General features: G+C 42.3%; 2 protein-coding genes across 4 annotated transcripts in view; one reads left to right on the top strand and one right to left on the bottom strand.

Moving 5' to 3' along the window:
* Positions 1 to 1,190: 1,190 nt before the first annotated feature.
* On the top strand, positions 1,191 to 3,266 carry KLHL34 (kelch like family member 34). The gene has a single exon (XM_010218492.2). The coding sequence runs from the start codon at positions 1,479 to 1,481 to the stop codon at positions 3,264 to 3,266; it is 1,788 nt and encodes a 595-aa protein (XP_010216794.2). The 5' UTR covers positions 1,191 to 1,478.
* Positions 3,267 to 6,808: 3,542 nt separating this feature from the next.
* CNKSR2 (connector enhancer of kinase suppressor of Ras 2) overlaps positions 6,809 to 18,347 on the bottom strand; it is a 204,651-nt gene continuing 193,112 nt past the window's right edge. For all 3 annotated transcript variants that reach the window (XM_088532747.1, XM_088532748.1, XM_088532749.1), the window contains 2 exons: positions 10,103 to 10,299; positions 6,809 to 7,026 (listed from right to left, as the gene is read on the bottom strand). In XM_088532747.1, coding sequence (XP_088388873.1) covers positions 6,811 to 7,026; positions 10,103 to 10,299 — 413 coding nt within the window. In that variant the 3' untranslated portion in view covers positions 6,809 to 6,810. The remainder of the gene's footprint in view (positions 7,027 to 10,102; positions 10,300 to 18,347) is intronic.

Raw genomic sequence — 18,347 nt, 5'->3', positions numbered from 1 at the left:
CAAAATCACATAAATAAATAAATAAATAAAAAGAGAAATGCAGTAAATGACCTTACCTGTGGCTTCAGCAAAGGGTGGAATTTTGCAGTCCTGCGGGATCCTCTCCTGCCCCCATGCCTGTTGGTCCATGTTGTAGTGAAATGGTCTGGCATTTGTCAGCTGTGTCATTTTGCAAGCCTGGAGCGTGTTTGGCCTGGAAAGCAAGGTGTCAGAAGCAGATGCCTCACTGATACGAGAACACCTCCACCCAGAGTTACGCGGGGAGAAAAAGAAAAGTGACCAGAACATGTCATCCGCCCAGAGCTGCTATTCCTGGGGGTAACAGGATCCCAAGAGCCCCAGGTGAAAATCAGAGATAATCCCCGTGTACGTGCTTCTAATTGGGACTAGCGAAGGTAGGAAGGCTGATGGGTCAGCTGTAGATGTTCACAGGAGTTCGGGGGGTTTGTTCCCAGCTGGTAACAGAGAATTCAGCAATTATGCAAAGCCTCCCTTATAAACACATCCGAGTTTATCATGACACAGCTTCAGATCTATTTTTGCTGGCGCTGTGTGCAGAGGTGTTGTCCTTGTGATTTCCAGGCAGGTCATCCAGAGTCAGCTGCTTTGGCTCAGCCCATTGGTCCAAGGCACTCCACTGGCCCGCGTCTGGCAGGGTGGCCGAGGGGATGTGCCTGCGGGCTATTCTCGTAGCGCTGAGTTATGAGGATATCATGTGAACCAAAGAGCCCAGAAATGCGTGTCAGACCCAAGCAGTGACTAATCACGATATTTCGGTTGTCTCGGTGCCTCTGGGGAAAAGATTTACGGGCTTCAAGTCTTCATGCCACAATCCCTGGGCACGGACTTGATCTTCAGCTGGGACTTCCTCGGGGAGTGAGGAAAGATGACCAAGAGGGGGCTGCCGTCCCAGGGGCAGTGAGATCTAAACTTATCGAAGCCTGAAACACAAACAGGGCTCAGGCAGGGTAAGAAACGAGAAAAGCCAAAGCTCCTTCTCATCTGTTCCTGCTGGGAGCCATGTACTGTCAGCTGGAGAAGATCTATTTGATCTGCCCGAGGAGAAAGAAGGGTCGAGGGCGACGGTTGAGCAGACACAAAGTGCCGTTTGTTGAGATTGTCATCTAGCTCCCTCATCTGTCACCTGATGGCCAGCCAAGCAAGTGCTCAGCACAACCGTGGACCATTCATCCTTGCAGAAGCAACGGAGACAAGAAAAGTAAGCATCCTACAGCTGTTACGACATTCAGCTGTTTTTTTTCTATGAAAGAATGCATTGAATACACTACGAATCTGCTAACTAACCCCCTATGCCAGGCAAGACACTGATTTTTTTTTTTTTTTTTGCTTGGGCTTTTCTTTAACAGCTGGAGGTCTGGTGGGCATTCATACAATGGCTGTTGAGTAGGGCAGCTGTTTTGGTGTCTAGTTGCATTTTAACTTTAATAACTGAGGTAGAAAGCATTGCTCTATCTACAATGAGTTACTTCCTGTCCTACTGCAAAGCGCATTGCAATGCTGTGCTCTCCCAGTACCAGACCCTGAGATCAGAAGGCTTTCTGTGTGATATTTTACTGAAAGTGAAGGAAAATGAATTTCCTGCACACAAGTCTTTGCTGGCGTGCTCCAGTGACTATTTTCGAGCCATGTTCAAAAGTTACACCCAAGAATCTAAAGCCAGTGTAATTCATCTGCAAGTTGTCTCGCCCACTGGTCTCCAGCATGTCCTGGATTTCATTTACACTTCCTGGTTGCCCCTTTCTTTTGAAAGCCTGGAGGATACCTTGGAAGCCGCAAGTTACTTGCAAGTGACTGATGCTATCGGCTTGTGTAATCAGTACTTGGTTAACAATCTTACCTTGGAAAACTGCTGTTTTTCTGCCAACATTGCAAGAAAGTTCTATCTTCCAGATGTCTTGGCCGCAACAGAAAAATACATTGTCAGTAATTTTTGGAAGTTGCTGGACTTGGATTTCACAGGACTGCTTCAGTTGAACTTTGGGTCTTTGCTAGCAGTGGTTAAATCACCCGACCTGCCTAGGGTGAAGGAAACCTGCTTGCTGAATTTTGTCCTGATGTGGCTAAAGCAGGACACATCCAGGCTGGATCACAGAAGTAGCCTTTTAGAGCACATAAGATACGGTCTCATCCCTGTGGAAGATCTGAGAAAAATCTATACACAGTCAGAGGTGCCTCTCACTGCAGGTATTAAGTGCTTGATTATTAAAGCCATAAATTACCATACATCTGTTTTCAGACAGCCTATCTTGCAGGACAAGTCCACCACTCTGAGAAACCAGAAGACTCGGATCATTCTGTTGGGGGGAGGGACAGCAAGTGAGGGGCTTGTCACCGACGTGATGGCCTTTGATGTTTACAATCACCGATGGCGAGCTCTCACCCACATGCAGGACAGGCTGCAGAACCACAACATTTGTGTGGTGGGGAACTTCCTCTATGTCCTGGGAGGGGAAACAGAAGGTGGTGCTCCGGGAGATGCAAAAACTGACAAGGTCTTCTCAGTTACAAACAAGGTCCATCGTTATGACCCGAGATTTAACAGGTGGATACAAGTCGCTGGCATGCTGGAGAAGAGGTGCCAGTTTTCTTCTTGTGTCCTAGGCAACAGCATCTGTGCCATCGGTGGGAGAGGTGAGAACGGGTCGCTGCATTCGTCTGTGGAAGTCTACGACATCAGCAGGGACAGATGGAGGAAGGCCACAGAATTGCCAAGCAAGATCCACGGCCACGCCGGTGCCATTTGCAAGGATACTATATACATCTCAGGCGGTAAATGCACAGCTCAAGCCAGCACAAGTAAGGATGTATATTCGCTGAGCTCGCTGGAAGGGCAGTGGATGGAACGAGCCCCCATGAGCATTGCTCGGTTTGGGCACCAGATGGCAACAATCAGAGAAGCCATATTCACATTTTTAGGATTATATGAACCATTCTCTGAAATAGAAAGATATGACCCTGATCAAAACCAATGGACTCGTTTAAGGCCATTGACCTATGATCGATTTTGCTATGGCCTGGTAGTTGTAGAAGAAACTGCACTTCTTATTGGAGGGAAGAAATGGCAAGACTCACGGGAAGTGCCCACTCAGGATGTGGTTGGCTATGATATTGACAACGATGGCTGGGAAGAGATCTGCAAAGCTCCTGTGCCTTGGTGGGGACTGCAGTGTGCAGTGCTGCAGCTCTCTGAAGAAGCCGATGAACAGGACAGTGACACCCAACAAAAGAAACCCCCAAGCTGCTGAGCTAACACTTTGTGGAATGATCACCCCATAAGCCATCAGGCCATGAGCTGTCCAGGCTGTCCTGGAGAAGAAAAATGAAACTGCAGCGGTGCTAAAGGTGACAGACTCAAGTTTTTGCTTTGTCAAGCATTACCCTCAGTGAAAATGGTCAAGTAAATTTGGCTCTAGCATGGAAAAAGGTGTTGTGATTTATACAGTGGGAAATTGATGTAAAGGAGGATGGATGTATCAAGTAGCGCGTTTGGAGGAGATGAGCTAGAATCACAACGCTTGACTTCTTTTTTTTTTTTGAAGAATAATACCTAGATAGCAATTAATAGTTGTTGAAAGTCAGATTTTTCAAAGGTTAAAAAATATAATCCATCTTTTCTGTTTTCCTAATCAGAGGCAATTTTCCCAGCTGGTAAGTGCTATTGAATTTTATGCTATGGCTGAGCAAAACGAAAGTGAGCTGTATAAAGAGTAGAAAATTGATGTCTATGAGAAATAATAATAAGTAGTGCTGAGAAAAAGGTATTATTCGATATGCTACATACGAGGCAAGAATGCCTTAGCTAACCAGCATGAAATTATTGGACAGAAAGCATGGCTTTTTTGAAATATAGCCTCAGCTATGGCCATATGTTAAAACAGTAATTGCTCCATAGAAGAAGTGAAGCAAGAAAGCCACTTCTCTCCGAGCAGCCTTTGTTGTTGTATGCTCTTCAGATGCTTATTTTCTGTTATTTTAAACACACATAGTATGGACATGGTATATTTCTTTTTGTATACAAACCTGTGCTAGTGCAGATGGCCAGGACTGAACGGGTATACTTATTTTAAGGCTCTGTGAACCATGTTACGGGAGTCCCATTAGCTAATGCCCTGAAAATTACCTGGCAACTTGGCACTTTGTTCTACCTGGTCAGAATGGTAAAACAGTTTGCAGTTGCTAGCAACTAGCACACGAGAGAACCAAGGTTTGCTTTCACCAAAAAGGACGAAGGGGAGGAAGGTTTTCAGAAGTCTGTGCTCAGTGCCTGCCTGCACCCAAATCAGCAGTAGTTTGACTTCTGCGTGGCCGTGCCGGCAGGGCCTGAAGGCCCCGACTGCCTGTGTACCTCCAGGCATGCTGATCTGTGAAACGCCACAGGCCAGACAATCACGCTTGTACGGAGTACATTGAATCTCCAGTAATAAACATTGGTTTAAAGGCTAAATTTATTGTACTTCATTTTACAATGTTCCCTTTCTAAACTGAGGCTTAATACAATAAAAATATATATAGAAGAACATTTAATAGTCTTAAGGCAGCACAATGGATAGGACACATGTTCTTTGTCACTAGACTAGCTTAAAAAACTGTAATGTTTAATTTTCACCTTTAAAGCAATTGAGCTGACTTTACTAATGTAAAGTGCAGACAGAATAGCTGTTGCATAGCAACAGATCTAAGTCTTCTGATCTGCCTTGGTTTTGACAAGGTATCCACTACACAGTGTGCATATACATCCATCAGTTATAAAGAGTTTTTATATGAATATATTTACTTTTGGTCCAGTAAACAATAGCAAGAGAATCTAAATGCTTGGAACAATATCACAACCCATCTCAAGTCAAGCATTTTTAAGAGAAATTTACAAAAACCTCACAAATTTAATATACAAGTCAGTACCCATGCAGTAAATAAATGTTCAGTTTATACAAACAGTATTCTTCTAAATGGTACAAATATTACACTGGATCAAGAATTCTATACAAATGTTAATACACGATTTGTCATTGATGTAGACTTGAATATAGGATTACTTAAAATGGGCTACAGAAAGGCCACTCTTCTTTACAACTGTGCAAAATCTGCAAAACATTTGCAATCCAAATGCAACAATAAAGGAAGGAAGGAAGGAAGGAAGGAAGGAAGGAAGGAAGGAAGGAAGGAAGGAAGGAAGGAAGGAAGGAAGGAAGCAAGGAAGCAAGGAAGGAAGGAAGGAAGGAAGGAAGGATAAAAATGAAGGAAGGAAGGAGGGATGGAAGGAGCGAAGGAAGGAAGGAAAAGAATCTTCTGTCTGTTCTTCCATTTATCCCATTATGGAGATAATTGCCAGGAAATATCAGAGCTCATGAAGTTTAAAGTACATTCACTGAGCTGTACAGGCAATAGTTTGAAGTCAGTTAAGAGTACAACTCATTGCAAGAAGTATAAAGGAAGCTTTTCCCTTTCACATGAGCATTATTAAATCATATCATGAGTCCAAACTTATGCAGCAAAACACTGAGAAGCAGCGCAAATATTTTGTCAAGCTCTGCTCACTTTTCAAAAACAAGCCCAGAAAGAGTAAATACATGATTTAAGATTTACATCCCACTTTCCTAGCATGTGCCTAACTCTAAGGAGATGTTCTTATTCAACTTTACCAGGTTGTCTCCAGCACATCTCAGATCTCATGGAAGTCTAAAATATTTTAATTGGCTTGTGAACTCAGCAGAATCTGGAGACTGGATCCCTTTCAAAAGCAACCAGGCTTTTTTTTTTAGGTCTCAGCTATTTTTCACGTTCTGTGCTCAGCTCTGTTCCCATCACACATTTTTCCTGCATACAATATGCTCAAATTTCACAGCTCACAAAACAAATAAAAGACTATTTGAAAAATCCAATTCAATCCTTTTCTATTGTGGGAATTTTTAAAGCCTCTCAGATGCAGAGCATTTCATTGTGAACCTTTTCCACTTTCCTGCTTTTCTGAGCAGGTGAAACTCCTTTAACAAGGATGTTCAAAATCTAAATTTTCTCTATTCCAAAATCTGCATATCTTACCAATGCCTTCAGTAGAAAAGCAGCATGAATGACAGGACCATGACTATTTCTTTTTAAATCAACCAAATATAGCTAAGAGACATATAACACATAATTTGGTCTTAATTAGTATACAAACCAGCATCCTTTTGTACCGATGGTAAACCTTAGCAATAGGCTTTAAAAAAAGCACAAGGAAATAAGATGTAATCTCTTAACACTTAAATTCACATTAGTCATTTTTGATTGCTGATTTTATCCTTTCATTTGTTTGACAAAACTGAAACATAGCTACTGCATTACACTTTTTCCCTGTCATTTAAGAAAACTCCTAGAGTTTCTTATTAAGTATATAAAAAAAAAAATTTCACACCACCAAAATAGTACCTGCACTCCAAAAATGCAATGCAATGCAACACTGGAGTTATATAATAAAAAATACCATTGTAAAAGTGACCTACAGTAACAAAACATTTGTCTCGTAGAACTTTCTGTGCGAAGGCTGCAGTCTTCCAAAAATGCTTTTAAATGCTTCTCTTTAATGATAAAGACCATGTTCATTTATTTCACAGAAGGTAAATGCAAGCAGAGCATTGGTAGCATATAAAATATGCAAATCCTCCTTAAAGATACGGTATTGTTAACCAATGAAGGTTTTCTTCACACAGCTGTGTAACATTAAAATATAATTTACTAGAGCTCCCATATAGTGATATAAAAACTATTCTATACATGGAAGTGAGCCCCTCTCACTCACGGAGGTGAGCCCCTCTATACATGTGTTTCAATGTAGGAGTGAGTGTGTGCTAAAGAGGCTATAAGGGCATCCACCTCGGACGAGCCGTTAACAGAGTCCCTCGGAGTGCTGCTCAGACGGGTGTGCACAAAGAGGTCCAGGTACATTTGCTTCCATTCCCGAAAGTCTCTGGAGGTCAAATCGGGATTATCCAGAACTTTATCTATAGCGGCTACCTCTCCCTGCCTGGCCTGTGGGAGAAAACAGAGAAGCAGGAGCAGATGAGTCACTGAAAACCCGCGTGGGCGGCAGGGATGAAAGCAGCAGGCAACGGAGCTCCAAGCAGGGATGCGCCTTGCCCTGCACCTCGCGCCTGCAGGCAGCACTCCTCCCACCCTAACTGCGTCCTGGGCATCACTATCGCCCAGCATCCCCAAAATCTCTCCTCTCCCCTCTCCTCCTCCTTGCTTAGCAAAGCTGCTGCTGTTTGCTACTAGCTGCTTCCCTGTCGCGAGATCTGCCTCGCGCTGTGCGGTGCCATCTGTTTGCTCTCCCTGATCCTCACAAGCAGCGCTGCGCCTGTGCGTGGGATGCAGGCAGATGGCCTCTCGCCCGCTGGCAGAGCTGAGCTGTTTTTACCAGGCTTGTCATGGGGACATCTGAAAGCTGCATTGCAAAGGGCTGTGCGAGGACCTCTTGATTTGATACCCCCTCTTTAAAGATCCCATGGGCACAAGGGGCTGCCTTGCTACCACAGCCTCCTGCCACTACGGTGGCAAATGAAAGCTGAAACAGTAAAATCCAAAAAAGCTGCTGACACATTCTCGTCCATCACAGGGACAGGCAGCGTGGATGTCTTGTACTCAGTGGTTAGTGATAAGTTTCTCAAGATTAAGCCTGAGATGCACACGTAGGCACATAGGACTGTTGTACCCAGTGGAAAATAGATGCAATAGACATAAACTTTGGAAGCACATTTAACATTCAGGTTTCCAGCATTACTCATCTGCAGCAGAATGATTTGGGTATCAACACCTATATCCTCTACCCCCTGCACCAGAGAGGCTTCACAGCTCTCACACCTAATGCAGATATCCCACATTCATATGATCAGTATGTTAAATCTTTCTAGGAGAATGTTAAAGGGAAACATCATGCTGTGTCAGCTGACAGCGTGGGAAAGGTCCTCAAGGGTTAGATGAGTCACCAAAAAGCAGTATACGGAACGTCATATTAAACAGTAGCTAATCAAAGCTACATGCTGGAATGCTCGTTTTCAGAAACTGAAGTGCAAGCAAGAAAGAAAAGTGCAAGAAGTGCAAGCAGAGAATGACCAATGCAGGTGAAACTATGGGAAATTTTGATCTTTCTTTAAACTACCATAACCTGCTTTTCAGAGACCATGCCTGCCACCTTGTCACCTCACTATAAGTCAAGTAGCTCATTCTAGCTGGAAGGAAAAACGGTTTTGTGATTATATCTCAGGACAGAAAACGGAGATCTTTTCATTAAGGACATAGATGATGTAACTGAGACTTTATGGATGGCACCAGCTAGAAGAATTTGGAGGGCTGGATCAGATTACTACTAGTTTTGATAAATGAAAAAAGATGTCAGAACACCAAATCCAATAAGCCAGTGCAAATAACTACATGCAGAAGGATAAACTAAAGGCACTGTTAAAAAGCAAAAATAACTGGTCTCTAAGCAGTTATATAAGTGGTCTCTTGGTAGATCTTGGCATGGCAGATAGGGAGCTTTGGGCTAGAATGAGCTACAAGCTCTGCATGACCTAACTGTGAAGCAATTGCAAACCAGGCATATGCCATTACAGACTGATGCCATATCCTCGGTATTCGCCGATATCCACTTTTTGTCACATTTAAGAATGATTTAAACTGATCAAAATCTGGACAAGAATAATGAGGGGTTTAAAAAACATCTCTTGTGGAGAGAGAAGGAATGAATTCTGTTTGTTTAATCTAAAAGAAAGAAGATTCAGAAGCAATAAAACAACCCTCCTCTGGGTGATAGGGGTGAATTGATGATATTCCCTGGAGAAAATCAATGTTATTTATAGAGAGCCATTGGCTGAATTTAATCGGGTATCAATAAGCAGTAATAAGAAAGACAACTAAGCTTGGCAACAAGCTGCTAAGTGATTGAATCATTCCTGGCAATTTCATGGCAGGATCTTGCTTGTTCCAGACCAACATCCTTCACACAATGTCAGTGCGAGTGACCCAGGCATGGTGCAGAAGCACAGATACTTCATGAAATTCCTGCTGCCCCATATGCCTGACATTACTGTGGTTTTGTATCAGTTTCTCATGCTGCAAGTTCTTGATGAAAACCTGCTCAGCTACTCTATGTCTTGATTTTTTTCTGCCAGCTTCCAAACCTGCAGTCACATACCTGCATACTATAAGCATCTATTGCCTTCAGTGAGATAATACATGCAAAAAGTTAAGCACATGTAACTTTTTTTTTCCAGGACAGGAATCCCACAGCTTGAAAATAATATTGCTTAAATGCTACTTTAGGTGATGGTAAACTAAATTAATTAATGTTGATAAAGCCCCCTTTGATGAAAGCTGTTACAAAATCCGCTGTACAATTATCTGGTGACTTAAAACGTGGTAATTTAATGTAGTTAAAAGGGTCCCCGGGGAAACCCAGCATATTGTTTGCTGAAATCTCTAACAGTACAGATTTGATACTGTTGTAACAAGCAAAGAAGCAGATCAGGAGGTTAAATGAGCTGTGGTACATTTACAGCAATGATAAAAGTCTTCAGATCCGCCATTACCACTATCTGTTTATTCAATCATCAACCTCCCTGAATTAATACAATGATCTGATCAGTTTATGCCAAATGCAAGGACACAGTTCATTCCCAGAGGAGCTTGGCAATCAGAAAACACTCAGATGGTTTCAAAAGGACTGTTCCCGTCCAAAAGACTGCCTTTGCTTAAGCTTCAACTCTGGCAATTACCCACGACATGTATTTTGGTAAATGGAAACGTTCAGGAACAAAGATAGAGATTAAGGTCTCTGATAATTTGGTGTCATACTATGTTAAACTAGCTAGAGGAGGAGTAGCTTTCTGAGATTTTATTTCCTCACAAATAAAACCTGATCCCCTCACTCCCTCTGCTCTCCCAAGTCTTTTTCTGAGCTCAGAGAACAGCGTTTACCCATTTCTTTTTGTTGTTTTTCTCTCACACCAGGTCCAGCCTGGGCTCCTGCTGAGTACAATTAATCTCTGACTACAATACAGTAAGAGCCAAGCCTTGGGCAGGATTTCTTCTCTCTCTTTTATCTCACCTTTAAAGTGCTTTTCAGAATTCGCAGCTGGTGCAGTTTTTCATTGACTACTGGATCGCTACATCTCTTTATAAAAGATTTCTTATACTCCAGCTTAGTGGAAATCCGTCGTTCTCCTAGTGGAGACAGGCTGGCCTGCTCCAAGGCTCTGTACAGGTCTTGCAAGGAGTCTGCTGTTTTTTCTTGTATAGTTTCAGCTGTAATGAGAAAAAAAGGGGAAAAAACAGAAGAGGAAAGAGGCAGAGAAAGGAACAGAATGTCATTAAGACAGTTATACAGAAATCTATCAAAAATCTTTGCAAAAGGTGTAACAGGTTTAACTAAACCAGTAGGTGAGCATTTCACATTTCCAGGAAAAAAGGTGTTGCAAGTCTAGCTATTAAGTACCTTGAGTATTGCCTTCCAAAGAAAGGGAGAAAAACTTCTTAGAACTATAAAACCTTGACCAGTACAGAGAAAAAAAAAAAAAAGTGCAAAATGAAGTAACCTTTTGGTCACATACTGTCAGAAATCACATCTTTAACTGTAATTAAATATATTGGCAGCTTAGTTATTACAAGAAAAGGAAGCATTAGAAGTGTCTTATTGAAGAAGGTGGAGAAGGATCTAATTTCTGTACTGACATTCAAGGGAATGACATGTAGTTTTCCTTTCTGCTAGTTTAAAGCACACCTCTTCAACTGGATTTTCTCTGTTTTCTGATATTCCCAAGTATTTTGCAATATTCAGTAATGATATCACTCATGGTATTTTTTTATGGTTGTAATATGTAGATACTAGACATAAGAAAACATCCATGAGTGACTAGCCAGCAGCATAGCAACCAAACCACAGCTGTTTGCATTACCGATTTTTCATTCTGACTCACATGGGGGACATTTTAAAGGAACAAAAAATGGAAGGTTTTGCTCCTTTAAAAAGGAACCCAACCAAAACTTGGTTAGAAATTATCTAATGTCAGCTTCTCACACATTGTTTTCCTCATAAGAAACTTTCGATGTCAGTAGAAACTTGCCAAGTTTTTGGTGAAGCGGCGATCAATGCATGGTAACCAGTTATCCCATGGGGGACCCCATGGCAAGAAATGGCTGTACTCACCATCTGAAAGTTCAGCACATGCTGAAGTAACCACATAGAGAAGCCTTGGCCTCTCTTTATGGTTTCCCATCCATACTGCTACATCTGTATGTTTTTCTATCCATACTACTGGCAGGGTAGCATGGCAGGACGGGTAGTGTTCAAAAGTGCCATTTCTATGCTGAGGAGACATGCTTTCCGTGAGACCTGAGATATCTTCTCGATCAAGCCAGCACCACACAGCACAACAACTACTCACCTCAGCTCCAAATAAGAGACCAAAATCTCAGTCTCCTATCACAAAAAGTATTTACATTTGTAGAGGTCTTTACATAACCAAATAATTTTGCAGTCAGCAATTCATCTTGTCTATCTCCAGCCATTTTTCTTCTTTGCGTATTTTGTGGGGGCTACTCTGTTGTTCAAAAGCCAAAAACACCATCAATTCTGGTATTTTATTTAAAACACTCTTTTTTTTTTAATCAGTTGTGTTTTTTAAAGCACTCATTTTTTTAAAGTAATACACCTATGAAGAAGAACAAGAGGTTTTTATGGTTGGAGGTGTTGTGGGTCTGAACAGACCTGTTGGGTTCCTTCAGCCTGTACATTACCACTCACTAAATCCTCCCATCATGTGTTAACATGGCTTCTAAAGCTGTAGTCATCACTGTGTGGGCAAAACTTAAAGAAAAATAAAAATGAGATACAGTTCCTTCTTGTGTTTCTTATTAAAAACATCTAATGTGTTAAAGGGGAAAATACAGAGTAGCTGCATATCTAACGATGGGTTACAAGCCCTTGAAGCCTTGATTGTTGTGCTTTCTTAAAAATCTCATGGAGCAATGAGACAGCATGTTTGGGATATCTGTATCCATTCTTATCACTGAACATCCAAGTCGACAAATCTGAGAGCAGGGGAATGGGAGTGATTTGTGAAAAGGCAAATGGAAAAAAAAACCCTCCAAGATCTGAAAGGGGATTATTTTACATCTGTTTCTCTCTTCCTCTTATCCTGTGTTATGCAAGAGAGAGAGAGAAAAAAAAAAAAAGATCTTTCCTCTGCTCCCTTTCCCTCAGCAGTATAGCCACATGGTATCCTCAGGGGATTAATAAATACACGAAAGCTCTACCGAAGAAGGGAGCCAGTGCCTTGACTCCAAGCCATTTTAATTTATTTTGCCAGGGTGATCTAGAGCCTGTGTTAGCCACTGTTTTCAGGCTTGCTGTTGTAACCACTCTGGCTCCTGGAACATGAAAGGTCCCAACTGCAGTGAAGGACCTCAAAACAGTTCAGGTTTAACCCCTAAGATCAAGCCTGAACAGAAAGGGCACAGGGATAGTTGAGGCTGCGTGGAAAGACGGGGAGCTAAGTAAGTGGGGCATTACCAGGCAGGGCAGAACTCTGGTGGCCTCTTGTAGCACAGGGTTGAAGGTCTCCGAAGCCCATGACCATCCCTTCTGCCTCCCCGGGCTCTACAATCCCTCAGTACTGTAGGAATGAGCGGCATTTGCAGGAGATACTGATTTGCTAAGGAAGGCAAGAGGAGTGAGGGAAAACAGCAGGTCCTTTCCCTAAATATCTCATTACTGATGCTGAACGTTAGAGAACCTCCATCAGGGCTGACTATCTTGTTTCACCCATGGCTTGGGGGAAGGCAGGGGAAGTCCTCCTAACACATCCTAAAGCCCTTAACACTTTCCACTGGATGTGATGTGCTGCCCCCCAAGACTGCAGTAAGCTCTCAGTAGGCGGGAGTGAGATTATACACAATTTTTTCCTCCTTCACCCTTCTGCTGAGGGCTTTGATTAATTTTCTGTAGGTGTTGGTGAAACCCTTGGTGCCATAAAGGACCAGAGATACTTGATTAGATTAACATCTAAGCTTAAAAATATCTTCTTTTTTATTATTATTTTTTAATTTTATTGGTGTATTTGATGCAAGTGATATGCTATGCCAGCAGGGCTGTCTTCTTAAGAAAGAACAAGGCATGAGGTAATGCCTCATTTAAACACAGAAAAGACCTAATGGGATTTGTGGGCTGACCTTGCAGCAGTCTATACAGCAAGTTACTCTTTCACCTGGCTGCTGAGTCATGGGATGCATCTCTGCAGTTGCCTTGTTTCTCTGAATGCACTGGCAGATAGATAGCTCTTTCCCCATACACCTAAAAAGAAAGTTTTTCTCTCCAATGCATTAATTTTATCCCCAGCCTCATCTAGCACATGCTAGAACAATTCTTTGGGGCAGAAGAAAACCTGCACAAACTCTGCAGCATGCTGGATCTACATTCTGCACCACATCACTAAATTCAAACAGTGAATCTTCAAGTGAACCCAAAAGCATTTGCTTTTAACTGAATTAAATTCAGCAGCTGAACAATGTTACAGACTAGTAAATGTTATTATTTTTCATTATTCTGCCTTCCATTTGGAATAGTTCAGAACTTCCTGTACTCTACACCCGCTTCTTAAAATGCCACAAATTTTTACAATTTCTTAGAAGAAGATGGAGATATAGCTGAGTGAGTGAAAATATGGTCAGAAAATGGTTGGTAGTAGACATTCAGGAAAATTTGGTGGGATTTTTTTTTTCGATTAAACTCCTACTTGTTGTTAAAATGACAGTGGCCCAAGGAGCATGATGATGCTCCATTGGACCATACATCTTTCCATTATTTTCCTCCTGTAAACCAGTATCTCAAGAGCAATCAATAAGAACATATGGTATTTGAATGAAAATTGCCCACAGAGAAAGAGTCAGCATTGGTATTTACATGGTATGAGAGTGAATCATTATTTTCCTGATCATTAGCATCAGGGACATGATACAGAATCAAGGACATGTGGAAGGCTGCCCTTGCAACCCAGCTTGCTAACCCATCATGACAGAGATCATGGGACAGCGAATATCCAGGCAGACTTTTCTCAAAAATCTGGTCTAAATACCTGGGGAAATCCCTAGAAATTTTAAATAGAGCTTCCTGTGCTTCTGTGACTCACTCTTCATGGAAAAAGCTCATGACCCTGAAAGCTTGCACGTTTTTCCCCCTTCAGTGAGATACCAGAAGAACCAGCGATTGTACCTGGGACCATGAGCATAAGTAACTGCCCAGGCAAGAATAGCACAACACAATGAATTACTGGTTTTATCACCTGCTATGTCAACAAGGTCAGATTTTTCAAGGGTTGACGGTCTCCTCTGATGCACCTTTGTACTTTGCCTATTCCTCCTAATGCCATGCAGGCTCTGCTGCTCTCTTCAGACTTCTCACACTCTGGGACACCATTGCCCACTCTGCATTCTCTGTTTTTCCATCATCCTGTTGCTAGCTTTACAGCTTAGTGATGCCCTTTCCTTTGCTGTGCAACTCCTGCCATGCACGCCCACTGCTCTCCTTGCAATTAGCCCTGCATTTGAACAAAATTACCACCTTCTGCAAATCCACAGAAAGTTGAGCTGCTGCACGTTCTGTGACAGAGAGTGAACAACACACGAGCAGTTGAACTGAAATCTCCCATGCTCTGCTGAAGTCCAAGTTCCCATTTTTATTCCTTTTGGTGACCTCACTTTGGCATAGAAAGCAGTTCAGATCAGCTTTCTTAGGATATTAAGAATGTATTTTTGCTGGAACACAGCACTAATTACTTTTTTTTTTTTTTAAACAACAGCTATATGCTGTTTTACCCCTACGAAACTTGCAAGGTTTACTTCCAATTTTAGAGTTACACCTGCTTTATCTTTAGCACTGGGGAGCCATCTAACTGAAAGCTCCCAGGGACTTTTTCTGGCTGTCAGTAAATGCTATACCAAAGCTGAGAGCGCATTTTTGGCCTCTGGGAAATGCTCTCAAGCCAGATAAAAACAAGCCTTGACACACGTCTCCTGAGGATGCACAGATTCCTGCTCTTCTTTTTCGTCTTCTTGACTGTGATGCAGCCACATTAGAGAAAGAAAAGTTTGCCTACCGCATATTAGCTGACACAAACTAAGTGACACAGTCCTACAGCAGACAGTGTTTTTCAATTTCTGTATGCTCCAGCATGTCAGGTGTGTCATGTCTATTAAAAAGATGCCTGATCCTCTTGCGATTTGACTTTTGTGTAACGTGGTAACCAAGCACCTGCCATTCCCCAGCGAAGAGAAGGCTTCCTGCTGCAAGCCCTCCAGCCCTTGCTCAAGCTATCTGCCGCTGAAGCATGCGTGAGGGTAGGGACAGGGGCATCCATGGGGCCAGAGAGCCAGACTGAGGCTGCAAATATTGGCAAAATAGGTAGGGGAGACAGAAGGGATCTCTCTGTATTTAAGGGGAGGAAGCAAAAGCACAAAAGGAGAATGGGTGTGATTTGTGGCTGTGTTGGAAGGGAGAGAAGAGAAGAAATCCTCCAAAGAAGCACTTCTTGTTTTCTCAGTGCACGCTTAAATGCATCTTTCCTGCTGTTCAGGTTAATCTTCTGATTTTGAACTGCACAAGGGGGAGACATATCCAAATACTTATGGTGCAGAAGAAAAGAAGGAATTGCAGGCACTTTTACACTATTATTTGGGTTGACTGCAGGCAAAGCTAGAGGTTTCCTTTTCCTCTAGTCCACAAACAAAAAGGAAAGGAATGCTGAAATGAATGAAAGGTAAAGTTTTACAAGATTGTATCTGCACAGCTGTGTGTGCTGTAGAAAGTCAGCCCTGCACATGTGTACAGGAAGCCATGGTAACATGGAAAATCAACTCGTATTAGGAAAGCACTACAAGTCACATCACTGATTACGGAGAAAAGGAATAAGCAACACAGTGTTTAAGCACAGCATGGTGCAAGCAGGCAGGAGGTACAATAAGATGCAATTCTGGTCTACATGAAAGGCAACTGCTAATCATCTGCTCTGGATAATAAGGAGCTGATTTTCTTGTTAAAGCAAAAATAGAAACCTGTCTTCTCCTGCTCCATATTACATTAAAATAAAGATCTGAATGGGCTTGCAAATATACATATGTCTATCTAATGAGAACTGTCCTCAAATGAAAAAAAAAGTGTAAGCAAGCTTAAGAAAAGCTTAAGAGTAGCGGTGGGCTTCCTGGGCAGCATCTGATCTTTGCATGCCTTCCTTCTGCTGTTCCTTCCCTTTGCTTGCCCCTTTCTGTTTTGCGTAACTCTCAATCTTTTTGGCTCTTTATATTACAGACTTGCATGCTAGAAAGTGCAGGATTTTCCCCCAAGTCTTTGAGTCAAGGAAAGGAGGAGCAGGGTTTGAAAACAAGCCTCAATTTGCATGTGTACAGAAACACGTAGCATCTGGGGGCTCGGAAAACTACTCTGCATTTTATACCATTCTTTCCTCTAATGAGGAAGTATTCGTTGGATACCAGGAGAGTTGCACATGGTTTCTATTTTCTTCTATTATGTAAACTTGTGGGCAAATAATATACTCCTTAGCGATGTTATTCATTCAGAGCATGAACGCAGCAGAGCTCTCTAAGAGCTGGAGTTTTCCACCTGACGCTAAGAGTTTGCCTCTCCTCTCACATGCACAGGCATAAATTGGTTTCTTGAAATGAAGTGAACTGTACAGGCAAGTGGAAAACTCTTTTCCCATACGACAGGTTTTAGAAGCATTTTTTCAGGTGTCCGCACTACAGCAAAATTCAATCAGTGGCAGTGTGGTACCAAAATCACTCTTAAAAGAACTGACCCTAGCCATTAATCTCCCTCTCAGGGGGTATCTGAGAGAAAGATATCCGAGATATGGGAGAGGATATCATTTCCAGTGATATCTGAACATAAAGTGCATATGCGTTTTCACAGCCTTATGAGTCACCACTGCCTTCAGACTACAGGTTGGGAACTAGTAGGCGAAAGCCCATTCAACTTCCAGTCTTCCTGGGCATTTGATCTGGTCTTACTGGAAGTCTCACACCCATGTCAGTCACCTCTCTTCAGCTTTCCATGCAAATGGACATGTGTATTGAAAAGGGCTGGCACTAAACTCCATCAGCATCAAAAGGACCCTCAGGGTCCTTTTCCTCCCTACAGAGCAGCATTGCTCTGCCAACATTCAGGCATTTTCAACACCCACTCAGCCATGACATACAGGTGCCAGCAAACGGGTTAATATGTTAGTGAGAAGGAAAAACACAGACCAAAGGAGTAACTGGCTCGTTCTGCTCGGACAGGCTCTTGACAGCTCTCCCACATCTCCAGTGAGCATCAGGAGAAGCTCCTCATTTGCTCCCAGTTCTCCTGTTTCACTAGGTTATATTGGTGGGCTGTGATTGGAGAGGACATAAGAAAGAGAATGAAATAACTCAAAAGCATCCCAAAGTATCAGCAGACTCTGACCAATGGAGGACTTTGCGGCAGCAGCATTACAATTGTATCCTTCTTCTGGACACAGTATCCCACTCATTAAGTTGCCTGTGAAGGCATCGTTTTAACCTTCATTTGCTGAACAGATTTTAGTGACTCTTTCGGAGAATGTTAACACAAAGAAATACGATGGCTTGACATTTTTCTGTGCTACGCATAAGGGCTGTTTAAATTTACCACAAGCTACCAAAGTAGAAGGGAAATAACCAAAGCAATTGCATTTGGATGGTACGGTAAGCCCCTCAGTTCAGAAACAATGAAAAACTCCTTATATTTATGGGGTAATCCAGAATCTGAAGCAAGCTGAATAAACTGCTGCACATCTGGGGATGCTACGACTTTTAAACAGGACAATGATGACATTACAGACACCTCCAGCAAGAAATATATGGAAGCAATTATTCCTTCAGGAAAACCATTTATATATATATATATATATGTATATTTTATTCACAATACTAAGCTGTTACAGCATGTGAAGCTGTGGAAGGTTAAGTGGCAAATGATGTGGACATAACAACATTACTCACCAGTCAAAACCAAGCGACAGTCATGCTTGCAAAACAGCAATGCCTGTCAAGGTTTAGAGGCATGATACCTTCTGAACAGAAGGAAAATGTATTCCTGATGAGCTACATCCACTGGGGAGATGAACTGTACTTCAGGCTACCTTCAAGCTTTGCTTATTTATATGAAAATATAGCACTGACAGAGAACTTTTCAAAAGCCCTTGCATCACTTAGGAGCCTAAACTCTCCTTGCAACATGAAAGAAGTGGGATAAATTAGTGTGGGCTGGGGCTGGGCTCATG

This window comes from Tinamus guttatus, unplaced genomic scaffold, assembly GCF_059628265.1.
Source record: "Tinamus guttatus ecotype Peru unplaced genomic scaffold, ASM5962826v1 Tinamus_guttatus_pri_ptg000470l, whole genome shotgun sequence".
Lineage (NCBI taxonomy): Eukaryota > Metazoa > Chordata > Aves > Tinamiformes > Tinamidae > Tinamus > Tinamus guttatus.
This window is presented reverse-complemented; position numbering and strand designations above follow the sequence as displayed.

Excerpts from the sequence above, each read along its gene's own strand:
- KLHL34 (XM_010218492.2), top strand. The coding sequence starts at position 1,479 with ATGAGTTACTTCCTGTCCTACTGCAAAGCGCATTGCAATGCTGTGCTC.